Source organism: Thalassophryne amazonica, chromosome 6 (genome assembly GCF_902500255.1).
Source record: "Thalassophryne amazonica chromosome 6, fThaAma1.1, whole genome shotgun sequence".
Classification (NCBI taxonomy): Eukaryota; Metazoa; Chordata; class Actinopteri; order Batrachoidiformes; family Batrachoididae; genus Thalassophryne; species Thalassophryne amazonica.
Genome location: NC_047108.1, coordinates 91,363,000 through 91,386,855, shown reverse-complemented (window position 1 = coordinate 91,386,855; position 23,856 = coordinate 91,363,000). Strand labels below are relative to the sequence as shown.

The following is a 23,856-nucleotide window of genomic DNA, read 5'->3' as shown; positions in this document are numbered from 1 at the left end:
ATGGAAACGATTGATCTGCTGTGGCGACCCCTAACGGGAACAGCCGAAAGACAAAGAAGAACAGTTGGCAGTTACAGTTGTGCTCAAAAGTTTACATAACCTGGCAGATTTGTTTTGTTTTGGGGTTTTTTTGGCCATTTTTCAGAGAATATGAATGATAACATTGTCATTCTTAGGTCCTTGGATATCTTTTTATATCCCTTTCCTGTTTTATACACTTCAGTTACCTTTTCCCACAGATCCTGTGACAATTATTTTGCTTTCCCCATGACTCAGAAATAGGGATGGGTATTAAGATTTTATCGATATCAATGCCATTATTGACTCCGCTTATCGATCCTATTCCTTATCGATTCCCTTATCGATACCTCTTTTGAATTTTCTGTGTACTAAAAGTAGGCTGTACAGTTTTTTTTATGTCAACAACATTTTAAATTGGTCACTGGATCCTTGATCTCTGGACATAAATAAAATCTGTAGTTTTTGTCAAAAGCATTTCCTTTCAGACATTTTGGCATGAATGTCACTACATACCACTGATCTGAGCTCAGCCGGCTGCTGCACATCAGCGCAGGATGCCTCATTTTGGGAGGAAAAAACGTTTTGATCAATTGCAGTTTGTTTGTATTACGTTTGGAAGAGGTGTCATTTGATTTAAATGGTGTTTCCTGATTTCGTGTCTGCTACCTACAACGCGTGTGGAGTGTCTCAAACCTAAACCTACTTCTAGGCATCTTATATGTGCTACTCTGGAACCACCCCTAAACTCAAACAGTTCAACTGTCAACCCCACTGAGGTCCTTAGTCTGGGTCTCATTAATATAAGAGCACTGTTGATCATCACTTAGATATGATTGGGCTATGTAAAACCTGGCTTAAACCTACAGCTGTCTCCCTTTAAATGAGGCCTGCCCAAGAGCACATACATTTAGTCAGTCAGCCCCCCCCCATGATGTGAAGCAAGGCGGGGGTGTTGCTCTTATTTTATAAATCTAGGTTTAGCTTATTAGCTGTTGGGGGTCACAAATATAACTTGTTTGAGCATCTGATTATCCATTCTGCTCAGGATATTACGCATTGCCAAGGTCAGAATAAAAATCAGCCGTATTCCTTTGTCACTGTATATAGGCCTCCTGGCGCATATTCTGAATTCTTAGATGAATTTGGTGCGTTCATCTCTAACTTGTCAACTAGTGCAGATAACATTCTGATCATTGGTGACTTTAACGTTCATATAAATAAGCCTTCTAATCCCCTCTGCAAATCATTTATGGAAATTGTGGATGCATTAGGTTTTCGGCAATGCATTCAGGACTCAACGCACATTAGTGGAAATACCGTGGATCTGGTTCTCGCACATGGTATTGCTGTCATGAATATTGACATCATGCCTCTTACATCAGTGGTCTCTGATAACTCACTTATTAAGTTTACAATTTCACTGCCGTGTTTAGTGGAACAACAACCTTATACATCACTATGGCGATGCATCAACTCCTCAACTAAGACTGAACTCGAAGCTAGACTGCCTGATGTCTTAGCTTCACATATGGCAAATACCCAATCAGTAGACAGTCTTGTGGATAGTTTAAACACAGTGCTCAAAACTAAACTCGACATGATTGCGCCACCTGTGTTAAAACCGCGCTCCCCCAAAAAGCAGTCAGCTTGGTTCAATGATTACCTGCATGACCTCAAGCATAAAGCAAGAGGTCTAGAATGGAAATGGCGTAGTTCAAAATTAGAAGTATTCCACCTTGCATGGCGTGATGCTATCTAAGACTTTAAGCATGCATTACTGGCTACAAAGTGGACCTATTACTCCAATTTGATCAACAAAAACAAGCATAACTCAAAGTTCTTGTTCGACATGGTGGCAACACTTATTCATGGACAACCACCTGTAGCTTGCTCTCCTTTTACAGCACAAGATTTCCTGGATTACTTTGAGAAGAAAATAGAAGACATTAGGTTTAAATCCCAGCATGCCTCAACCCAGCCATGACACCCTACTATTGAGGTGGGTGCCATTACTGAGGTATTACCCAGATTTACAGAATTTGATAGTATCTCACTAGGCATGTTGATGAAACTCGTAACATCAACAAAAAGCACAACCTGTTTATTTGATCCTATACCAACAAAACTGTTTAAGGACCTGTGGCCCACTCTAGAGCCAACTGTGCTGGCAATTATTAATCTTTCTTTAACTTCTGGATCTGTTCCTAAATGTTTCAAATCTGCAGTGATTAAGCCATTACTTCAGAAACCTAATCTTGACCCTAGTGTATTGAAACACTCCGGCCCATATCAAATCTATCATTTTGATATAAAATTCTGGAAAAAGTTGTGTCACGGCAGCTCGTGGACTATCTTACTGAGAATAATCTCTTTAAGCCACTGCAGTCTGCTTTTAGAAAATATCATTCCACAGAGACGGCTCTCGCTAAAGTGGGGAGAGCTGTCTCTGTTCGTAATGGATTTGGACACCACGACGGTTCAGGTGCTGTCAGATCTTCGTGCTGCATTTGATAAGGTGATCATCATATACAAATCACTTTGGGATTACTGGGAGTGCCCTTGCATGGTTGACGTCATGCTTGACCAGGTGTTCTTACTGTGTTTTGTACAGTAACACTACCTCTAACCTTAATGACATGAAATTTGGGGGCCCCCTTCTTTTCACTCTTTATATAGCATCCCTTGGGCACATATTGCAGCGTTTTGGGATTACCTTTCACTGCTATGCTGATGATACTCAGTTATACATGCCGATAACTGCTGGTAATCTCATTCACATAAAATCCTTAGAAGATTTCCTTGCATCAGTGAGAAGTTGGATGTCTAGAAACATCCTACTTTTAAATTCTGATAAGACTGAAATGATGGTTCTTGGTCCAGTAAAATATTGGCATCAATTTGACCAGTTTATGCTGAGCCTAGGTGCATGTGTCATACATCACACTGACAAAGTGAGGAACCTTGGGGAAATTTTTGATCCTACATTGTCCTTTGACTTCCACATTAGAAATATTACGAGGACTGCTTTCTTCCACTTGCAAAATATAGTGAAGATTCATCTAATCCTGTCTATGGCTGATGGTGAGACCCTGATCCATGAGTTTATCTCTTCTAGATTGGACTACTACGATGTTCTAGTTTCTGGTTTACCGCAGTCCAATGAAAGACTCGTTAGCAGGCTTTTAGTGAGCCTTGGATTCAGGTGTGTTGGAGCAGGGAGACAACTAAGAGTGTCAGGAAGATAGATCTCGAGGACCGAACTTGAGCACCCATGTTTTATACATACACCCTGATTACAAGCAAACAGATCACAGGTGAGGATGGTTACTTTTAGTAGCCATTCAAACCTGTTTGTGTGAACTTGTGTACATGGTATCAGGCCAAAATCACTAGGGTATGTAAACCTTTGAGCACAACTGTATTTTTTATTCCAGACGTTTTAGTGTTTGTTGATGACAAACACTGCACCTGGTAGTGGTGATGCTAAAGTGGCTGCGTCTGTTCTAGAGCCCGAGTTAAGAAAGACATCAAGGGCCTCCTGGTCAGAGATGTCCATCAGATCCATCTGCTCTAGTGGGTCCACATTCACCTCCATGGATGAGATACTGCCCATGGGAGCTGCAAATACAGTCATAATATTAAAAAAAATGCACAACTACACACATTCCACTGAGTGCTTCTCACTCATATCTCAGTGAGATCATAATTTAAATGTTGCAATTGTTTAAGTGTTGTAGATAACCACAATTATTGTGGATTTAAAGAGAAAAGCATGATACCGCTAGCATAATTTGTGCATCCAGTGACGTCTGTTTTCAGATGTGAAGTACTTTGTGAAATTAATGAAACAAACTCTTCACACAAAAAAATCTATAGAAAAGACGAAGTGCACAAGCAATAGACCAAAAGTGGGAACCGGGCATTGGTCAAGGATCCAGAGATGCCAGAACCATCTGACTAGGACTAGAACAAGGAAAGAACTGGGTGGCAGCTTCTTTGGCCCACACTCCCTGGAGCATCAAAATCATGCCATGAATAAAAACTACTGTTACTGTAAGAAAAGGTGCACTGGACTTTGCATGTGCACCAAAACTGCATTCAGGTGTACTGCACTTTGCTTTTGTTGTCTTTCTTGCCTCTACTGGTGGTTGGCTCTCACTGCGGTATTGTATCACTTCCTGTTCCGGAGCACAGCGGTGTTTTGCTGTATCTGTTAGCTGTTTAATCTGCGCAGTTAGATTGATCTAGTTACCTAGATTACGATTTGTTTCCCAGTGTAATCTTTATGTGCCTTAACTAAAGCACTCCTTCTGCTGAATCACCTCTAAATTATTTACACATTATTCACTTTGCGTGTTTTTAGGAATCCGCTAGCTTAGCGTAGCTACTAGCTCTTAGCCGATTTACCATGGCGGCTTCTCCTGTCTCTCCCGCACTTTTCTGCTCTGGGTGTGAAATGTTTAGTTATTCCTCGGCCTCCTTTAGCAGTAACGGTACTTGTAATAAGTGTAGCTTATTCGTAGCTTTGGAGGCCAGGCTGGGCGAATTGGAGACTCGGCTCCGCACCGTGGAAAATTCTACAGCTAGCCAGGCCCCTGTAGTCGGTGCGGACCAAGGTAGCTTAGCCGCCGTTAGTTACCCCCTGGCAGATCCCGAGCAGCCGGGAAAGCAGGCTGACTGGGTGACTGTGAGGAGGAAGCGTAGCCCTAAACAGAAGCCCCGTGTACACCGCCAACCCATTCACATCTCTAACCGTTTTTCCCCACTTGACGACACACCCACCGAGGATCAAACTCTGGTTATTGGCGACTCTGTTTTGAGAAATGTGAAGTTAGCGACACCAGCAACCATAGTCAATTGTCTTCCGGGGGCCAGAGCAGGCGACATTGAAGGAAATTTGAAACTGCTGGCTAAGGCTAAGCGTAAATTTGGTAAGATTGTAATTCACGTCGGCAGTAATGACACCCGGTTACGCCAATCGGAGGTCACTAAAATTAACATTAAATTGGTGTGTAACTTTGCAAAAACAATGTCGGACTCTGTAGTTTTCTCTGGGCCCCTCCCCAATCGGACTGGGAGTGACATGTTTAGCCGCATGTTCTCCTTGAATTGCTGGCTGTCTGAGTGGTGTCCAAAAAATGAGGTGGGCTTCATAGATAATTGGCAAAGCTTCTGGGGAAAACCTGGTCTTGTTAGGAGAGACGGCATCCATCCCACTTTGGATGGAGCAGCTCTCATTTCTAGAAATCTGGCCAATTTTCTTAAATCCTCCAAACCGTGACTATCCAGGGTTGGGACCAGGAAGCAGAGTTGTAGTCTCACACACCTCTCTGCAGCTTCTCTCCCCCTGCCATCCCCTCATTACCCCATCCCCGTAGAGACGGTGCCTGCTCCCAGACTACCAATAACCAGCAAAAATCTATTTAAGCATAAAAATTCAAAAAGAAAAAATAATATAGCACCTTCAACTGCACCACAGACTAAAACAGTTAAATGTGGTCTATTAAACATTAGGTCTCTCTCTTCTAAGTCCCTGTTGGTAAATCATATAATAATTGATCAACATATTGATTTATTCTGCCTTACAGAAACCTGGTTACAGCAGGATGAATATGTTAGTTTAAATGAGTCAACACCCCCGAGTCACACTAACTGTCAGAATGCTCGTAGCACGGGCCGGGGCGGAGGATTAGCAGCAATCTTCCATTCCAGCTTATTAATTAATCAAAAACCCAGACAGAGCTTTAATTCATTTGAAAGCTTGACTGTTAGTCTTGTCCATCCAAATTGGAAGTCCCAAAAACCAGTTTTATTTGTTATTATCTATCGTCCACCTGGTCGTTACTGTGAGTTTCTCTGTGAATTTTCAGACCTTTTGTCTGACTTAGTGCTTAGCTCAGATAAGATAATTATAGTGGGCGATTTTAACATCCACACAGATGCTGAGAATGACAGCCTCAACACTGCATTTAATCTATTATTAGACTCTATTGGCTTTGCTCAAAAAGTAAATGAGTCCACCCACCACTTCAATCATATCTTAGATCTTGTTCTGACTTATGGTATGGAAATAGAAGACTTAACAGTATTCCCTGAAAACTCCCTTCTGTCTGATCATTTCTTAATAACATTTACATTTACTCTGATGGACTACCCAGCAGTGGGGAATAAGTTTCATTACACTAGAAGTCTTTCAGAAAGCGCTGTAACTAGGTTTAAGGATATGATTCCTTCTTTATGTTCTCTAATGCCATATACCAACACAGTGCAGAGTAGCTACCTAAACTCTGTAAGTGAGATAGAGTATCTCGTCAATAGTTTTACATCCTCATTGAAGACAACTTTGGATGCTGTAGCTCCTCTGAAAAAGAGAGCTTTAAATCAGAAATGCCTGACTCCGTGGTATAACTCACAATCTCGTAGCTTAAAGCAGATAACCCGTAAGTTGGAGAGGAAGTGGCGTCTCACTAATTTAGAAGATCTTCACTTAGCCTGGAAAAAGAGTCTGTTGCTCTATAAAAAAGCCCTCCGTGAAGCTAGGACATCTTTCTACTCATCACTAATTGAAGAAAATAAGAACAACCCCAGGTTTCTTTTCAGCACTGTAGCCAGGCTGACAAAGAGTCAGAGCTCTATTGAGCTGAGTATTCCATTAACTTTAACTAGTAATGACTTCATGACTTTCTTTGCTAACAAAATTTTAACTATTAGAGAAAAAATTACTCATAACCATCCCAAAGATGTATCGTTATCTTTGGCTGCTTTCAGTGATGCCGGTATTTGGTTAGACTCTTACTCTCCGATTGTTCTGTCTGAGTTATTTTCATTAGTTACTTCATCCAAACCATCAACATGTTTATTAGACCCCATTCCTACCAGGCTGCTCAAGGAAGCCCTACCATTATTTAATGCTTCGATCTTAAATATGATCAATCTAGCTTTGTTAGTTGGCTATGTACCACAGGCTTTTAAGGTGGCAGTAATTAAACCATTACTTAAAAAGCCATCACTTGACCCAGCTATCTTAGCTAATTATAGGCCAATCTCCAACCTTCCTTTTCTCTCAAAAATTCTTGAAAGGGTAGTTGTAAAACAGCTAACTGATCATCTGCAGAGGAATGATCTATTTGAAGAGTTTCAGTCAGGTTTTAGAATTCATCATAGTACAGAAACAGCATTAGTGAAGGTTACAAATGATCTTCTTATGGCCTCGGACAGTGGACTCATCTCTGTGCTTGTTCTGTTAGACCTCAGTGCTGCTTTTGATACTGTTGACCATAAAATTTTATTACAGAGATTAGAGCATGCCATAGGTATTAAAGGCACTGCGCTGCGGTGGTTTGAATCATATTTGTCTAATAGATTACAATTTGTTCATGTAAATGGGGAATCTTCTTCACAGACTAAAGTTAATTATGGAGTTCCACAAGGTTCTGTGCTAGGACCAATTTTATTCACTTTATACATGCTTCCCTTAGGCAGTATTATTAGACGGTATTGCTTAAATTTTCATTGTTACGCAGATGATACCCAGCTTTATCTATCCATGAAGCCAGAGGACACACACCAATTAGCTAAACTGCAGGATTGTCTTACAGACATAAAGACATGGATGACCTCTAATTTCCTGCTTTTAAACTCAGATAAAACTGAAGTTATTGTACTTGGCCCCACAAATCTTAGAAACATGGTGTCTAACCAGATCCTTACTCTGGATGGCATTACCCTGAGCTCTAGTAATACTGTGAGAAATCTTGGAGTCATTTTTGATCAGGATATGTCATTCAAAGCGCATATTAAACAAATATGTAGGACTGCTTTTTTGCATTTACGCAATATCTCTCAAATCAGAAAGGTCTTGTCTCAGAGTGATGCTGAAAAACTAATTCATGCATTTATTTCCTCTAGGCTGGACTATTGTAATTCATTATTATCAGGTTGTCCTAAAAGTTCCCTAAAAAGCCTTCAGTTAATTCAAAATGCTGCAGCTAGAGTACTGACGGGGACTAGAAGGAGAGAGCATATCTCACCCATATTGGCCTCTCTTCATTGGCTTCCTGTTAATTCTAGAATAGAATTTAAAATTCTTCTTCTTACTTATAAGGTTTTGAATAATCAGGTCCCATCTTATCTTAGGGACCTCGTAGTACCATATCACCCCAATAGAGCGCTTCGCTCTCAGACTGCAGGCTTACTTGTAGTTCCTAGGGTTTGTAAGAGTAGAATGGGAGGCAGAGCCTTCAGCTTTCAGGCTCCTCTCCTGTGGAACCAGCTCCCAATTCAGATCAGGGAGACAGACACCCTCTCTACTTTTAAGATTAGGCTTAAAACTTTCCTTTTTGCTAAAGCTTATAGTTAGGGCTGGATCAGGTGACCCTGAACCATCCCTTAGTTATGCTGCTATAGACGTAGACTGCTGGGGGGTTCCCATGATGCATTGTTTCTTTCTCTTTTTGCTCTGTATGCACCACTCTGCATTTAATCATTAGTGATCGATCTCTGCTCCCCTCCACAGCATGTCTTTTTCCTGGTTCTCTCCCTCAGCCCCAACCAGTCCCAGCAGAAGACTGCCCCTCCCTGAGCCTGGTTCTGCTGGAGGTTTCTTCCTGTTAAAAGGGAGTTTTTCCTTCCCACTGTAGCCAAGTGCTTGCTCACAGGGGGTCATTTTGACCGTTGGGGTTTTACATAATTATTGTATGGCCTTGCCTTACAATATAAAGGGCCTTGGGGCAACTGTTTGTTGTGATTTGGCGCTATATTAAAAAAATTGATTGATTGATTGATTGTGGAGACAGACAAGGTTAAACTTGGATTTGACCTCACATGGTCCACAGTGGCCAAATCTGTTGTGTGTTGGGGGGTTTGGCTGGATGTTTTTGTGTTGTTTTCTTTTCTTTGCTCTCCAGGTGGTATGCAAACTGGTTTTTTGTCTATGGAGAAGGTGCTGGCAGAAGAATCCTTCACCCTCATCAACATTATTGGCTGCACTTGTGGAGGATGTTCATGTGCAGGCCTAATGACTCGCAGCACCTGTGGATGATGCTCACGTGCAGACTTAAAGACTTTCAGCTGAAGCAGATAATGAGATGGCGTTCTGCATTTAACTCGACCTTGTGACGTTCGTTTGTGAGACGCTGAGGACCGCGCCTGGGTTTGACACATCATGCCTGTGAAGGAGGACGGGTGAGGGACACATGCTGTCAGCACACATCAGAGGTGAATGATTGTCTGAATAAGTGTTAATAGTAATTTGGTATTTTGTTACGCAGTATACTTGGACATTGATGAGAACTGTGCAGCTCGCTTCTCACGGCCGTGGCGTGCGGACTGATGATCCTCCACCTGTTGTGAGAAGCTGCTCATTTACATAAAGCTTAAATTCAGACCTGAATGTGTTGCTGATAGTGTGTGCCTTTGAAGGATATTAGTTGTAGCTGTTGACTTACCTCACCTCTTCTATCCTTCACAGAGTCAGTTTGTCGTGTCCACCTGGGGGGTGTTTGGCGGTGAATTTGAGTCCAGAAGCGTCGGGCTTCAATCCCTTTGGGCGCTGGAGAGCGCGCCGTCCTTCACTCCGCCAGACAAACCATATATTATGTTGTACACAATTATTGCACAGAAAGGGAAATAAATGTTTTGTTTTTGGAACCGCTTTCTGGTTATTTAGCGCTGGGTTCAGTCAGACGCAGGTCCGCTCCTCAACCCGCATCGGCACATAACAAAATCAAAGTTCCCTCACATCTGAACATAAACATTTTGTACACACTAACTATGCTCGAGGTTTCATGCTTTTCTCATAAGATTTACAACTGTGTTAAGACCTTATCCACTGTGCTGGTTGCATCATGATTCAAGAAACTGAGTTGCTGTCACCATGAATAAGGATTTGTAAAAAATCTGATTTTAAAAATCCATCCTAAATTATGAATCAGTTTGCCTGTGCATTTGCACAAAATCCCGTAAGCCTGATTATGTGAGAATTCAGAGGTGCTTACGTTTCCTGCAGTCAATTTGCAGGTGAGTAGAGGGCAGGCAGTTGTCCACTTCGTGCTGGAAAGCCTCTTCAAAAAAACGTTGCCTCTCCTTCAGCTTCCCCTGCTGGGCCAAATCATTGTCCAAAAACCTTAATGAGTGGCCTGTGTCAGCTGTCAAAATAAATAAGATGTGCACAAATACACAATCAAAGTGTGTTCACAAATTAATTAAAAACTGCTGCATATTCAGCTTTGAAAATTTGGATTCTGATAGGTACAGTTAACAAAAATATAAACACAACACTTTTGTTTTTGCTCCCATTTTTCATCAGCTGAGCTCAAAGATCTAAAACCTATATTATAACAGCCAAGTGGTCTCTGTGTGCGTGTGTATGGCTTCAATCACGCATACCGGCGAGAGCTGACATTTGCATACTTATGTATTTTGGGTCAAGGGTGAACCCTGTGAAAACGGAAGTTGATAGGACAAATAGTTTTGGAGAAATTCAGTGGATGCTGTGCTGCAATGCACCATGCAAGTTGGGGGTTTTGAGGTTTTAAATGTTGTTATTGTGGTTTATGTTAGTTTAACAGTGCTGTTAGTGTTATTGATTTATTGTGTTTTTGTAATTCACTTGGTTTAATCAGCTTAGATAAGTCTTATGTTGCTATTACCATGAGTGACTTCATTTTCACATTGGTACCATGAGAGAAATGTTTAGTGGTGAGTGATTTTAAGTTCAATGTAAGCACATAATATAATTGTAAATATGTTAAAAATATACGGATGACACGAGGAAATGAAAACACTTATTTCCATTGTGATCCATTTAAAAAACAAATGACAAAATAGAAGTAGAAATAAAATAATAACAGTGTATATGATAACAAGAACCAAACGCAAAACAATTTATGAATACATTAAGACAGTAAATTAACAATAAAAAAAAAACATAATTAGCAGGAAATAAAAAGGGTTGAGTTCTTCTAAAAATGTTTGAGGCTTAAGGTTCTAAAAACATTCTGGACTCACACGCCATTCCAACTCATTCTACAAGACCTATTTCTCTCAAATATTGTTCACAAATCTGTCTAAATCTGTGGCCTTTTATTGTTGCCAGCCTAAGGCACACCTGTGTAATAATCATGTTGTCTAATCAGCACCTTGATATACCACACCTGTGAGGTGGGATGGATGATCTTGGCAAAGGAGAAGTGCTCACTAACACAGATTTAGACAGATTTGTGAACAATACTAGGGAGAAATAGGTCTATAGAAAATGTTTTACATCTTTAAGTCCAGCTCATGAAAAATAGGAGCAAAAACAGAGTTGCGTTGATATTTTTGTTCAGTGCATATGTGAGGACCAGTGGCCTCTGATTTTGAGCCACATTAGCTGATATTCCTTTATATTTCAGTTTCAATAGGGCTGTTAGCACAGAAGGATATGTCTAAGCTTGTTCTGGCAGTTACATATGAAGTAGGCTTTTTTGTTTGCAAGCAGTTGCTAATGGCAGGATCCTGTTGATCACTACGGCTACTGTTGCTTCTTGTAATCCCAACAAATCCATTGTGTATATTGTGGTAAAATCCACCTTTTCATAAAGAAAAGTCCTCTGTGGACACATGATTTATTTTTGTCCCATGAAACATGAACAGCAATTCTTTGAACATTCAAATTGGTGGGGACTTTTAATGAGACACAGAATTTAAAATGGTAATAAAGTTCTTTTTTTTAAGTTTGGAATGTTTTGCACTGAAAATCTGCTTACACAAAGGCATTGAAACCACCTGTCAAAATGTTATTTTACTGCGCTTTTGATTTTTGATCTAACTGATAAGCGCACTCATTTCACACACTCATGGACAGGTCTGTGCAAAATGAGCTCAAGTCCTAAAGGCAAAGGCAGCTGCTCAATAAATGCAGATAGAATGTTGATTATTTAAGAGCTATTATTTTGGTCTGTAGGTCTGCAAGATCTCACTCACTCATCTTCAACCGCTTACCCGGGATCAGGTCGCAGTTAGAAGCAAGACTTTTTCAGTGTAGTACATTCTTTTCCTGCTTTAAAGCAGTTTTACAACTTTTAAGCAGACAATCAGCACTGGTTTTTAAGACGTTTTACTGGTTGGTAAAGCAGGGTCCGATACACAAAAAGTCCAATTTCAGTAAACAAAATCAGAAAGATCAGGCCATAAGGTGTGGTCAAAAAAGCAGGCAGGTGGTCAAAAAACACAACATGGTAGGACTAGGAAAACACAGGAACAGTGCTGGAAACAAAAACATTGAGAAAACAACAATCTAGGGAACTAGTGCAACCAGTGAAGCTTATATACACCCTGGTGATGAGCTACAAATTAGAAACAGGTGTGTGGAAAGCTCCAGAACTGGGTGTGGCCCACAGTGTGCACCACCCACCACCAAGCACAAAGAGAGACAGACAAGAGAGATAGGGAAAGACAAAGCCCAAGCAGGAAAAACCCAACAAGAGAAATCACACACAGACAAAACAATCAAAACTAAACTAAGCAGAACTAAACAGAACAAAGCATAACACAAAAGTCCAGATCATTCATATCTCTCTCTCTCTCTCTCTCTCTCTCTCTCTCTCTCTCTCTCTCTCTATATATATATATATATATATATATATATATATATATATATAATTGGCTTCCATAATAGTGTTATCTTTGTTGTGTGGGCCGCCCCAAGAGGAGGTACTGCTGGCCAACGCCAGAGGGTGCCCTGCCTGTAGTTGGGCTTCAGGCACCAGAGGGCGCAGTCACTACCCAGGAGCCAGGAGTGACAGCTGTCAGTAATCATCATCACTGCACCATAAAAGCCTGGAGGAGACACCACATCTCTGACGAGATATCTGTTTACCACTCAGATAATTCTCTCAGCCATTTTTCTGTGCCAAACGCACGTACCTTGCTTGTTCTGAACCTTTTGCAGGAGTACCTGGAACTCTACTTGCAGCTGGAGCTGGGTTTGTGGATGGTGGAGGAGTGAGAATCTTCACTCCTCATTCCACTTACGATAAGTAGTAGTTCAGGCTCTGCCGTTAACGTGTTCCAGAGTTGGAGGTGGAGGTGTTCCCTCCAAGTAGATAAGAACTGTGAATTGTTGACTGCTTACTGGGTGCCCACACACCCACCATTAACCTGTTTTTGTTCCTGCCAGCAGTACAGGATCTGACAACTGAAGCAGAGGCCACCTGGGGACTCGGGACTTGGCGTCTTCAGTGTACTGCAGGTCTTCGTTGGCGGCGGAACCTTGTGGGCCCCGGCTCTTCTCTGGATAGGCGTCTCCTACCGTCGGGCCTGCCCACACGTCACCTATTGTATTTTGTAATTGACTGTCTAAAAGCAGTATTCGACCTGTTGTGCAGATTTGCCACAATAAATTGTATTTATTGGATTATCTATTGACCGTTCATTTGCGCCCCCTGTTGTGGGGCCGTGCATTACACTTTCCCCAACAATCTTACTGGAAATGTGTGTCTTATATAAAATAAGAAGTCATGTTTTTATAATAGATTTTTAATTAAATAGAAACATTGGAGGTGTTTTTTTAAGGCCAAAATTCATGTTGTCACATTATGTTGGTCTTTAATAGTAAAAAGCTCTTATATGGAATCTGTCATGAAGAAAAGCAAGAATACTGACATCAGTGAATTAGTGCGCCAGCATGGTGTCTTTGTGGTTAGCACTGTTGCCTCACAGCAAGAAGGTCATGGGATTGTTTCCCACCTGTGTCCTTGCTTTGTGGAGTTTGTGTGTTCTCCCTTGTGTGCATGATGATGTCACAACTCTGTCCGGTTAGGGAGACACGGCTTCGTTCAACAGCAAGAACTGTCAAGAAACTTTCTGGTCCCTGTTTGGACTTGTATGGTGGTAGGAATAGCTTTTTGAATGCTTGAATAACGATGTCAGCCGCACAAAGAAATCAAATAATAGTGAAAACATGTTCATTGCACCTAGAATGTTGGTATTTTGGTCGTTGAACTTTCCCAGCAACAAATGTAAAGCCCCAGTCACATGCACTAACGAATGACACCAAAGCCAAAAAAAACCCCCAAGAAATCTGAACTTAAGTTGACTTGCGGAAATATTGTTTAAGTGGCGTCCAGCTTCGATCGGTCAGCCACTCTGTGAGGCGTCATAACATCCGTTCAGTCAGCCACCCCGTGAGCCATCATAACAACCGATCGGTCGGCCGCTCCGTGAGGCGTCATAACATCCGTTCAGTCAGCCACCCCGTGAGCCATCATAACAACCGATCGGTCAGCCGCTCCGTGAGGCGTCATAACATCTGTTCAGTCAGCCGCTCCGTGAGGCGTCATAACAACCGATCGGTCAGCCGCTCCGTGAACCGTCATAACAACAGATCGGTCAGCCGCTCCGTGAGGCGTCATATCATCCGTTCAGTCAGCCGCTCCGTGAGGCGTCATAACAACCGATCGGTCAGCCGCTCCGTGAGGCATCATAACAACCGATCGGTCAGCCGCTCCGTGAGGCATCATAACAACCGTTCAGTCAGCCGCTCCGTGAGGCGTCATAGCAACCGATCGGTCAGCCGCTCCGTGAGGCATCATAACATCTGTTCAGTCAGCCGCTCCGTGAGGCGTCATAACAACCGATCGGTCAGCCGCTCCGTGAGGCATCATAACAACCGTTCAGTCAGCCGCTCCGTGAGGCGTCATAGCAACCGATCGGTCAGCCGCTCCGTGAGGCATCATAACATCTGTTCAGTCAGCCGCTCCGTGAGGCGTCATAGCAACCGATCGGTCAGCCGCTCCGTGAGGCATCATAACATCCGTTCAGTCAGCCGCTCCGTGAGGCGTCGTAACATCCGATCGGTCAGGCACTCCGTGAGGTGTAATAACATCCGTTCAGTCAGCCGCTCCGTGAGGCGTCATAACAACCGATCGGTCAGCCGCTCCGTGAACCGTCATAACAACAGATCGGTCAGCCGCTCCGTGAGGCGTCATAACATCTGTTCAGTCAGCCGCTCCGTGAGGCGTCATAGCAACCGATCGGTCAGCCGCTCCGTGAGGCATCATAACATCCGTTCAGTCAGCCGCTCCATGAGGCGTCGTAACATCCGATCGGTCAGGCACTCCGTGAGGTGTAATAACATCCGTTCAGTCAGCCGCTCCGTGAGGCGTCATAACAACCGATCGGTCAGCCGCTCCGTGAACCGTCATAACAACAGATCGGTCAGCCGCTCCGTGAGGCGTCATAACAACCGATCGGTCAGCCGCTCCGTGAACCGTCATAACAACAGATCGGTCAGCCGCTCCGTGAGGCGTCATATCATCCGTTCAGTCAGCCGCTCCGTGAGGCATCATAACAACCGATCGGTCAGCCGCTCCGTGAGGTGTCATAACAACCGTTCAGCCAGCCGCTCCGTGAGGCGTCATAACATCAGATCGGTCAGCTGCTCCGTGAGGCGTCATAACATCCGTTCAGTCAGCCGCTCCGTGAGGCGTCATAACATCCGTTCAGTTAGCCGCTCCGTGAGGCGTCATAACATCCGTTCAGTTAGCCGCTCCGTGAGGCGTCATAACATCCGTTCAGTTAGCCGCTCCGTGAGGCGTCATAACATCTGTTCAGTTAGCCGCTCCGTGAGGCGTCATAACATCTGTTCAGTTAGCCGCTCCGTGAGGCGTCATAACATCTGTTCAGTTAGCCGCTCCGTGAGGCGTCATAACATCTGTTCAGTTAGCCGCTCCGTGAGGCGTCATAACATCTGTTCAGTTAGCCGCTCCGTGAGGCGTCATAACATCCGTTCAGTTAGCCGCTCCGTGAGGCGTCATAACATCCGTTCAGTTAGCCGCTCCGTGAGGCGTCATAACATCCGTTCAGTCAGCCGCTCCGTGAGGCGTCATAACATCCGTTCAGTTAGCCGCTCCGTGAGGCGTCATAACATCCGTTCAGTTAGCCGCTCCGTGAGGCGTCATAACATCTGTTCAGTTAGCCGCTCCGTGAGGCGTCATAACATCTGTTCAGTTAGCCGCTCCGTGAGGCGTCATAACATCCGTTCAGTCAGCCGCTCCGTGAGGCGTCATAACATCCGTTCAGTCAACCGCTCTGTGAGGTGTCATAACATCTGTTCAGTTAGCTGCTCCGTGAGGCGTCATAACATCCGTTCAGTCAACCGCTCTGTGAGGTGTCATAACATCCATTTAGTCAGCCGCTCCGTGAGGCGTCATAACATCCGTTCAGTCAGCCGCTCCGTGAGGCGTCATAGCAACTGATCGGTCAGCCGATGTTGAAAAATTACATTAGACTTTCTAAATTTCACCTTAAAGTGAGATCATGGAGAAGGGAAATTGTTTTGTGTCTTCAAATAATTTGAAATCAAAGTCCACATGATACATCCTGTCCAAAAATCAGTTCTGGGAGTTACCTTGTAACATAGGATGTGTTGGAAAAAATTACGTGGTTTAAAACAAAAATACCCGATACTTGCTGTATGTCAGGGTTTAGATTTTATGGATTGCGTTTGTATTTTTGTAATCTAGTTTGGACTGTTTTTCTATGTGGTGATTTTTCTTGCTTGTCTTTTTTCCTGCTTGGGGTTCTCTATTTCTCTTGTCTGTCTCTTGGTGTTTGGTGGTGGGCGTCTCACTCTGTCTGGCCAAGCCCTTGTTCTGGTTCTTTCTCACACACCTGTTTCTCATAATTAGCTCATCACCTGGGTGTATTTAAGCCTCACCTGACTCACCTTTTCCCTGCCACCTTGTTCCTTCGCTTTCAGCTTTGTTCCTAATGTTTTCTCATCTTGCTTGCCTCCTTGTGTTTTTTGACCATCTGCCTGTTTATTTGGCCACATCTTTTTCCTGATGAAGTTGGTATTGTTGTTTATTTTGAACTGCCTTTTTGTGTACTGGACCCAGCTTACGACCACAGTAAAGTGTCTTAACCCTAAATGCTTTTTGTCTGAGTCCTATAATTGTGTCCTGCCATTTCTTACTGTAAAACCTGATACCATAACTGTATGAATATTTAATTGGCTTTTGAAAAAAAAAAAAAAGCTAATCATTTGAAGGCTTCCGTTTGAAAAAGACATTTTGAGGATGAAGTGAAATATCCATATTTATGCACTGTAAACAGGTGTTCGTGGTGGTAGTGGCGGTGATAGCTGACATCTGTATATATGAAAGTACATTTATTGTCACAGTTTCAGCATCTCCTGTACACTTATAAAAATAATAATTCACCATTATAATCACTGCACATTTTGAAAGCTGCTCAGCCAGGGAACAAATTAAAGATTAAACCAAAGGTGCTTAAATTCTTTATTGACAAGGTTGATAAAATATCATGGATGGAAGCCACTGGCCAAAGATAAATGCTGATTGTGTGTGAATGACACACACACTCATCTTCAACCGCTTAGTCCAAATAAGGGTCACGGGGGGCTCGAGCCAATCCCAGCAGTCATACAGCATGAGGCGGGGTACACCCAGGACAGGACGCCAGTCTGTTGCAGGGCCACAAACAAACACAGACACACCCACACGCACATCTATAGATAATTTAAAGATTCCAGTCCACCTGACCCGCATGTTTTTGGATGTGGGAGGAAACCGGAGCACCCGCAGGAAACCACGCAAACACAGGGAGAACATGTAAACTCCACACAGAAAGGCCACCGGCGGGAATTGAACCCATGACCTTCTCGCTGTGAGGCAACAGTGCTAACCACTAAGCCACCGTGCTGCCATGAATGACACACATAAAATTAAAAATATTATGTTTATGGAAAATTATCATTAATATTAAGAAATTATTCTAAATAATGAAAGCTTGACTCTTTCATCTGACTTTGCAATTGATTAATTTTCAGAGTTTGTCAATCACCATGACGGGCCAAAACAGAGTGGGCCCCATCCATGCACCCCGCATTGAGAAACCCTGCTCTACACATTAATGCTCAAAACAATTCAGAATTGCCTAAAATTAATATAAACTGCATTACATTTGGCTACAGATCCAAATATCTTTATTTTTTTCCCTTTAATTCTGCATGACACCAGCGCAATTCATTAGATCAAAATGGACATTTTTTAAATATATTATATAATGGCTGAATGGATCCTTGTCATTTGATTGGTGCTTTGTATGTCACATGACATGGATTAATTCATCCCATTTGTGTTGCATTGCATTGCATTGCATTTAGAGTGCGGCTTGGTTCGATTCAGAGTGCAAATTTGGTTCCATACGTTTGGTACCATTGCACTCTGCATGTGCACGCGCACACGTGGTTGCGTGTTTGCACGATCACATGGGCGCGTGCACAAATACATGCGCACCCATACATGCTTGTGCACATACATGCACGTGCGCCCACACATGTGCGTGCGCACAACACGCGTGCATACACACACACACACACACAAAACAAATCCACTGTGTTACCTGGAGGCTGTTAGCAGGAAGAGAGAAGAAAAGCTGGACTCATTTCTGACATTAATTTTTTTTTCCGCTGCACTGAGGACATACACAGTCTTTTTTTGGTAGTACACGCACGCACAAGCGCCGACCAGGTTGTGTGTGTGTGTGTGTGTGCGCATGCGCGTGTGGGACAGCGACTCTCCCAAGACATAATTTGATTGCGCTAACTGATGCTGCTAATAAGCGAAGTGTGCATCTCAGGCCGCACAGTGCATTATGGGTAGGCTAAATTGTTCGACTACCAACCCACAAGCTATGGCGGCGGAAAGCAGCAAGGAGTGCTGTGATTTGGATCATTTCAACTGCTGGAAAGTTGACGATTTAAAGCGTTTTTGTAAGCTCCGCGGATTGCCTGTTACAACCAGGACTACGTACGGCAGTGGACAGAAACGGAAAGAAGAGCTGGCTGTGCTTGCGTGTGCTGCATTGTTACAGAAGTGCCAACAAAAGAGGAAGAGCGCGCTGCTGTTGAAAATGAGAAGTCCTTGTTGATAGTTGGAGACAAACAAATTTCTGATCCCTTGAAGGCAGCTGACGGATGGTTAGACGAAGTCCACAGACTGAAACTGTGGATATTGCAGAATATTTGCTAAGCAGGGATGAGAAATCGTTACTCCGCCGGCTTCATAATGACGACAATGACGGTGAGTCTCACATATAACCTCTTTGGTGTCATGTTTGTTCTGATAAGTTGACAGACATACAATATGTGCATGCATGCAGTTTGTTTAAAGAAAATGTCAATTTTACATATTACGCGCCACGTCATTCATGGCACAACATTACAGTCATAAGCCGATGCACGAAAACGGCGGCACGGTTTCAGGATATTGACAAAATAAATGTGCGCAAGAAAATTACAATTTCAGTCTGTCTTTTACGTCCGTCTGAATCTTTCTTTTCTGTGGCGACATTGTGTAGAATGAACGGAGGTTTACGACCACATTTCTTCTTCTTTCCGTCTTTGTGTGGACTCGGCGGAGCTTTGCAATCGTGTGTTTTCAGCCAACTTTCAAGCCTAGAAATTCCGTTCGAGCATTTGAAAACAGCACAATGTGCCCCTGTCATTACTGTATGTGTCGCTTAAGGCTTAAAGGCTTTGAAACAATCCCTGTAAAAGCCTTAACTTTTACAGTCCACTAATGCTACTGTATATGAAATTCAATGGGAGCGGTGTGAGTTTGGGAGCTGGAATTTTTGCCCCCGTTTGACCCACACATGTGCAGATGGGTTGCACACTTTGCTTATTCTTGTAAGATATACACACACACACACACACAAAACAAATCCACTGTGCTGTCTGTTAGGAAGAGAGAAAGAAAAGCTGGACTCATTTCTGACGTGATTTTTTTTTTTCACTGCACTGAGGACGTACACAGTCAACCGACCTGGTTGCGCGGGGGACAACGACACGATGATTTGATTGACCTAACTGACGCTGCCACACACACACACACACACACACACACACACACACAAAATCCAAATTAAATATTCGTTCCATTGAACTCATAAACATTCATTATTTGTATTACACTGGCCAGACAGGCAAACAATAAAACTGTTGGCACTTGGCAGTGGTAAGCTTTCTTTGCCTGCCTTGTGCTTATGTCCACCAAGAGGTGGGCAAAGGTTATTACCCCCCAAAAGTGGAGCACAGATTTAGAGGATTTTTTTTTTTTTTTTTTTTTTTGGAAAAATTATCCATTTTGATGACGCCTCATTTTTTTTCCCTTTGATAAGTTTTTAACTAATTCAGTTTTATATATGCTGATTAATATATATAAATATGTATACACAGGGTGGGCCAATAAAATGTTACCACTTTTTGATTGTACACAAGTTCTTGAAATGAGAACTTATTTGGAAATTTTATTTACAGACTTGTAACAGAAGCATCAAATTAACATTTGATACCATAGGTTTCCTCCGGTGAACGAGAGGGTCGTGTCCCTACGCCTTCGGGTCGGGGACAGGTCTCTCACTGTTGTCTCAGCCTACGGGCCGAGCAGCAGTGCAGAGTACCGACCTTCCTGGAGTCCCTGGGAGGGGTACTAGATAGCGCTCCGACTGGGGACTCCATTGTTCTCCTGGGGGATTTCATCGCCCACGTGGGCGGCAACAGTGAGACCTGGAGGGGGGTGATCGGGAAGCACGGCCTCCCCGATCTGAACCCGAGTGGTGTTCAGTTGTTGGACTTCTGTGCTAGTCACAGTTTGTGCATCACGAACACCATGTTCGAGCACAAGGGTGTCCATAAGTGAACGTGGCACCAGGACACCCTGAGCCCAAGGTCGATGATTGACTTTGTAGTCGTATCATCTGACCTTCAGCCACGTGTCTCGGACACTCGAGCGAAGAGAGGGGTAGAGCTGTCGACCGATCATCACCTGGTGGTGAGTTGGATCCGCTGGGAGGGGAGGAAGCCGGTCAGACCTGGCAGGCCCAAACGTATCATGACGGTCTGCTGGGAATGACTGGCAGAACCCTCTGTCAGCGAGGTCTTCAACTCCCACCTCCAGGAGAGCTTCTCCCAGATCCCGGGAGAGGTTGGAGACATGGAGTCCAAGTGGACCATGTTCTCCACTTCCATTGTCGATGCGGCCACTCATAGCTGTGGTCACAAGGTCTCTGGTGCCTGTTGCGGCGGCAATCCCCGAACCCGGTGGTGGACACCGGAAGTAAGGGATACCGTCAAGCTGAAGAAGGAGTCCTACTTATCTTTGTTGGTAGGTGGGACCCCAGAGGCAGCTGACAGGTACCGGCAGGCAAAGCGTGCCACAGCTCGTGCAGTCGCAGAGGCAAAAACTCAGGTCTGGGGGGAGTTCGGGGAGGCCATAGAGGAGGGCTATCGGTCTGCCTCGAAGAGATTCTGGCAAACCGTCTGACGCCTCAGGAGGCGGAAGCAGCTCTCCACCAGCACTGTTTATGGTGTGGGTGGGGAGCTGTTGACCCTGACTGGGGATGTTGTCGGGCGGTGGAAGGAGTACTTCAAGGATCTCCTCAATCCCATCGTCACGTCTTCCGAAGAGGAAGCAGAGACTGGGGACTCAGAGGCGGACTCATCCATTACCCAGGCCGAAGTCACTGAGGTGGTTAGAAAGCTCCTCCGTGGCAAGGCTCCTGGGGTGGATGAAATCCGTCCTGAGTACCTTACATTTCTGGATGTTGTGGGACTGTTTTGGCTGACATGCCTCTGCAACATCAGGTGGCGATCGGGGACAGTGCCTCTGGATTGGCAGACCGGGGTGGTGGTCCCTCCCGGGGGGACCGGAGAGTGTGTTCCAACTATAGGGGGCTCACACTCCTCAGCCTCCCCGGTAAGGTCTATTCCAGAGTACTGGAGAGGAGAATTTGACCGATGGTCGAACCTCGGATTCAGGAGGAGCAGTGTGGTTTTAGTCCTGGTTGTGGCACACTGGACCAGCTCTACACGCTCCATCGGGTGCTTGAGGGTTCATGGGAGTTCGCCCAACCAGTCCACATGTGTTTTGTGGATCTGGAGAAGGCGTTCGACCGTGTCCCCCGGGGCACCCTGTGGGGAGTGCTCCGGGAGTACGGGGTCCGGGGTCCTTTGCTAAGGGCTATCCGGTCCCTGTACGACCGCAGCAGGAGCTTGGTTCGCATTGCCGGTAGTAAGTCAAACCTGTTTCCAGTGCATGTTGGTCTCCGCCAGGGCTGCCCTTTGTCACCAGTTCTGTTCATTATTTTTATGGACAGAATTTCTAGGCGCAGCCAGGGTGCAGAGGGGGTCTGGTTTTGGAACTACAGAATCTCGTCTCTGCTGTTTGCGGATGATGTGGTTCTGTTGGCTTCGTCAAATCAGGACCTTCAGCGTGCACTGGGGCAGTTTGCAGCCGAGTGTGAAGCGTCAAGGATGAAAATCAGCACCTCCAAATCCAAAGCCATGGTTCTCGACCGGAAAAAGGTGCTTTGCCCTCTTCAGGTCAGTGGAGTGTCCTTGCCTCAAGTGGAGGAGTTTAAGTATCTCGGGGTCTTGTTCATGAGTGAGGGACGGATGGAGCGTGAGATCGATAGACGGATCGGTGCAGCGTCTGCAGTGATGCGGTCACTGTATCGGACCGTCGTGGTGAAGAGAGAGCTGAGTAGGTGGGCAAAGCTCTCGATTTACCGATTGATCTACGTTCCAATCCTCACCTATGGTCATGAGATTTGGCTCATGACCAAAAGAACGAGATCGCGAGTACAAGCGGCCGAGATGAGTTTCCTCCGCAGGGTGGCTGGGTACTCCCTTAGAGATAGGGTGAGGAGCTCGGTCACTTGGGAGGAGCTCGGAGTCGAGCCGCTGCTCCTCCTTGTCGAAAGGAGTCAGTTGAGGTGGCTCTGGCATCTTTTCCGGATGCCCCCTGGACGCCTTGCTGGAGAGGTTTTCCGGGCACGTCCCATTGGGAGGAGGCCCCGGGGAAGACCCAGGACACGCTGGAGGGACTGCATCTCTCGGCTGGCTTTGGAACGCCTTGGGGTTCCCCCAGAGGAGTTGGGGGAGGTGTGTGTGGATCGGGAGGTCTGGGCAGCTTTGCTTGAGCTGCTGCCCCCGCGACCCGACTCCGGATAAAGCAGAAGAAAATGGATGGATGGATGGATGGTTTCCTACTTTGTCTCTTGTTTTCCGCACAGTTCAGTAACTGATGGCATGTTCAATCCACGCTCCCCTTCTTTGGATTACAGCTGCAACATACACATTGACATTACCACACATCTCAAGAAGGATTCTTTGAATTTTCTGACGGATGTTGGTATTCAGAGCCTCAGTGCTCTGTGGGTTGTTGTAATTGCCTACGAATTAAAAAAGTGGTAACATTTTATTGGCCCATCCTGTGTGTGTGTGTATGTATGTATGTGTGTATGTATGTGTGTATATATATATATACGAGGGCTGTCAGTAAAGTTACGGTCCTTTTTATTTTTTTCAAAAACTATATGGATTTCATTCATATGTTTTTACGTCAGACATGCTTGAACCCTCGTGCGCGTGCGTGAGTTTTTCCACGCCTGTCGGTGACGTCATTCGCCTGTGAGCACTCCTTGTGGGAGGAGTCGTCCAGCCCCTCGTCGGAATTCCTTTGTCTGAGAAGTTGCTGAGAGACTGGCGCGTTGTTTGATCAAAATTTTTTCTAAACCTGTGAGACACATCGAAGTGGACACGGTTCGAAAAATTAAGCTGGTTTTCAGTGAAAATTTTAACGGCTGATGAGAGATTTTGAGGTGATTCTGTCGCTTTAAGGACTTTTCACGGTGCGAGACGTCGCGCTGCGCTCTCAGGCGGCGTCGTCAGCCTGTTCAAGCTGAAAACATCCACATTTCAGGCTCTATTGATCCAGGACGTCGTGAGAGAACAGAGAAGTTTCAGAAGAAGTCGGTTTCAGCATT

General features: G+C 44.5%; 1 protein-coding gene across 2 annotated transcripts in view; it reads right to left on the bottom strand.

Annotated features, from left to right (window-relative positions):
- Positions 1-23,856, bottom strand: part of LOC117512646 (dysbindin-like) — a 55,278-nt gene that overhangs the window by 13,576 nt on the left and 17,846 nt on the right. For both annotated transcript variants that reach the window (XM_034172796.1, XM_034172795.1), the window contains exons 2-3: positions 10,017-10,166; positions 3,490-3,639 (exon numbers count right to left, since the gene is read on the bottom strand). In XM_034172796.1, the coding sequence (XP_034028687.1) occupies positions 3,490-3,639; positions 10,017-10,166 (300 nt within the window). The remainder of the gene's footprint in view (positions 1-3,489; positions 3,640-10,016; positions 10,167-23,856) is intronic.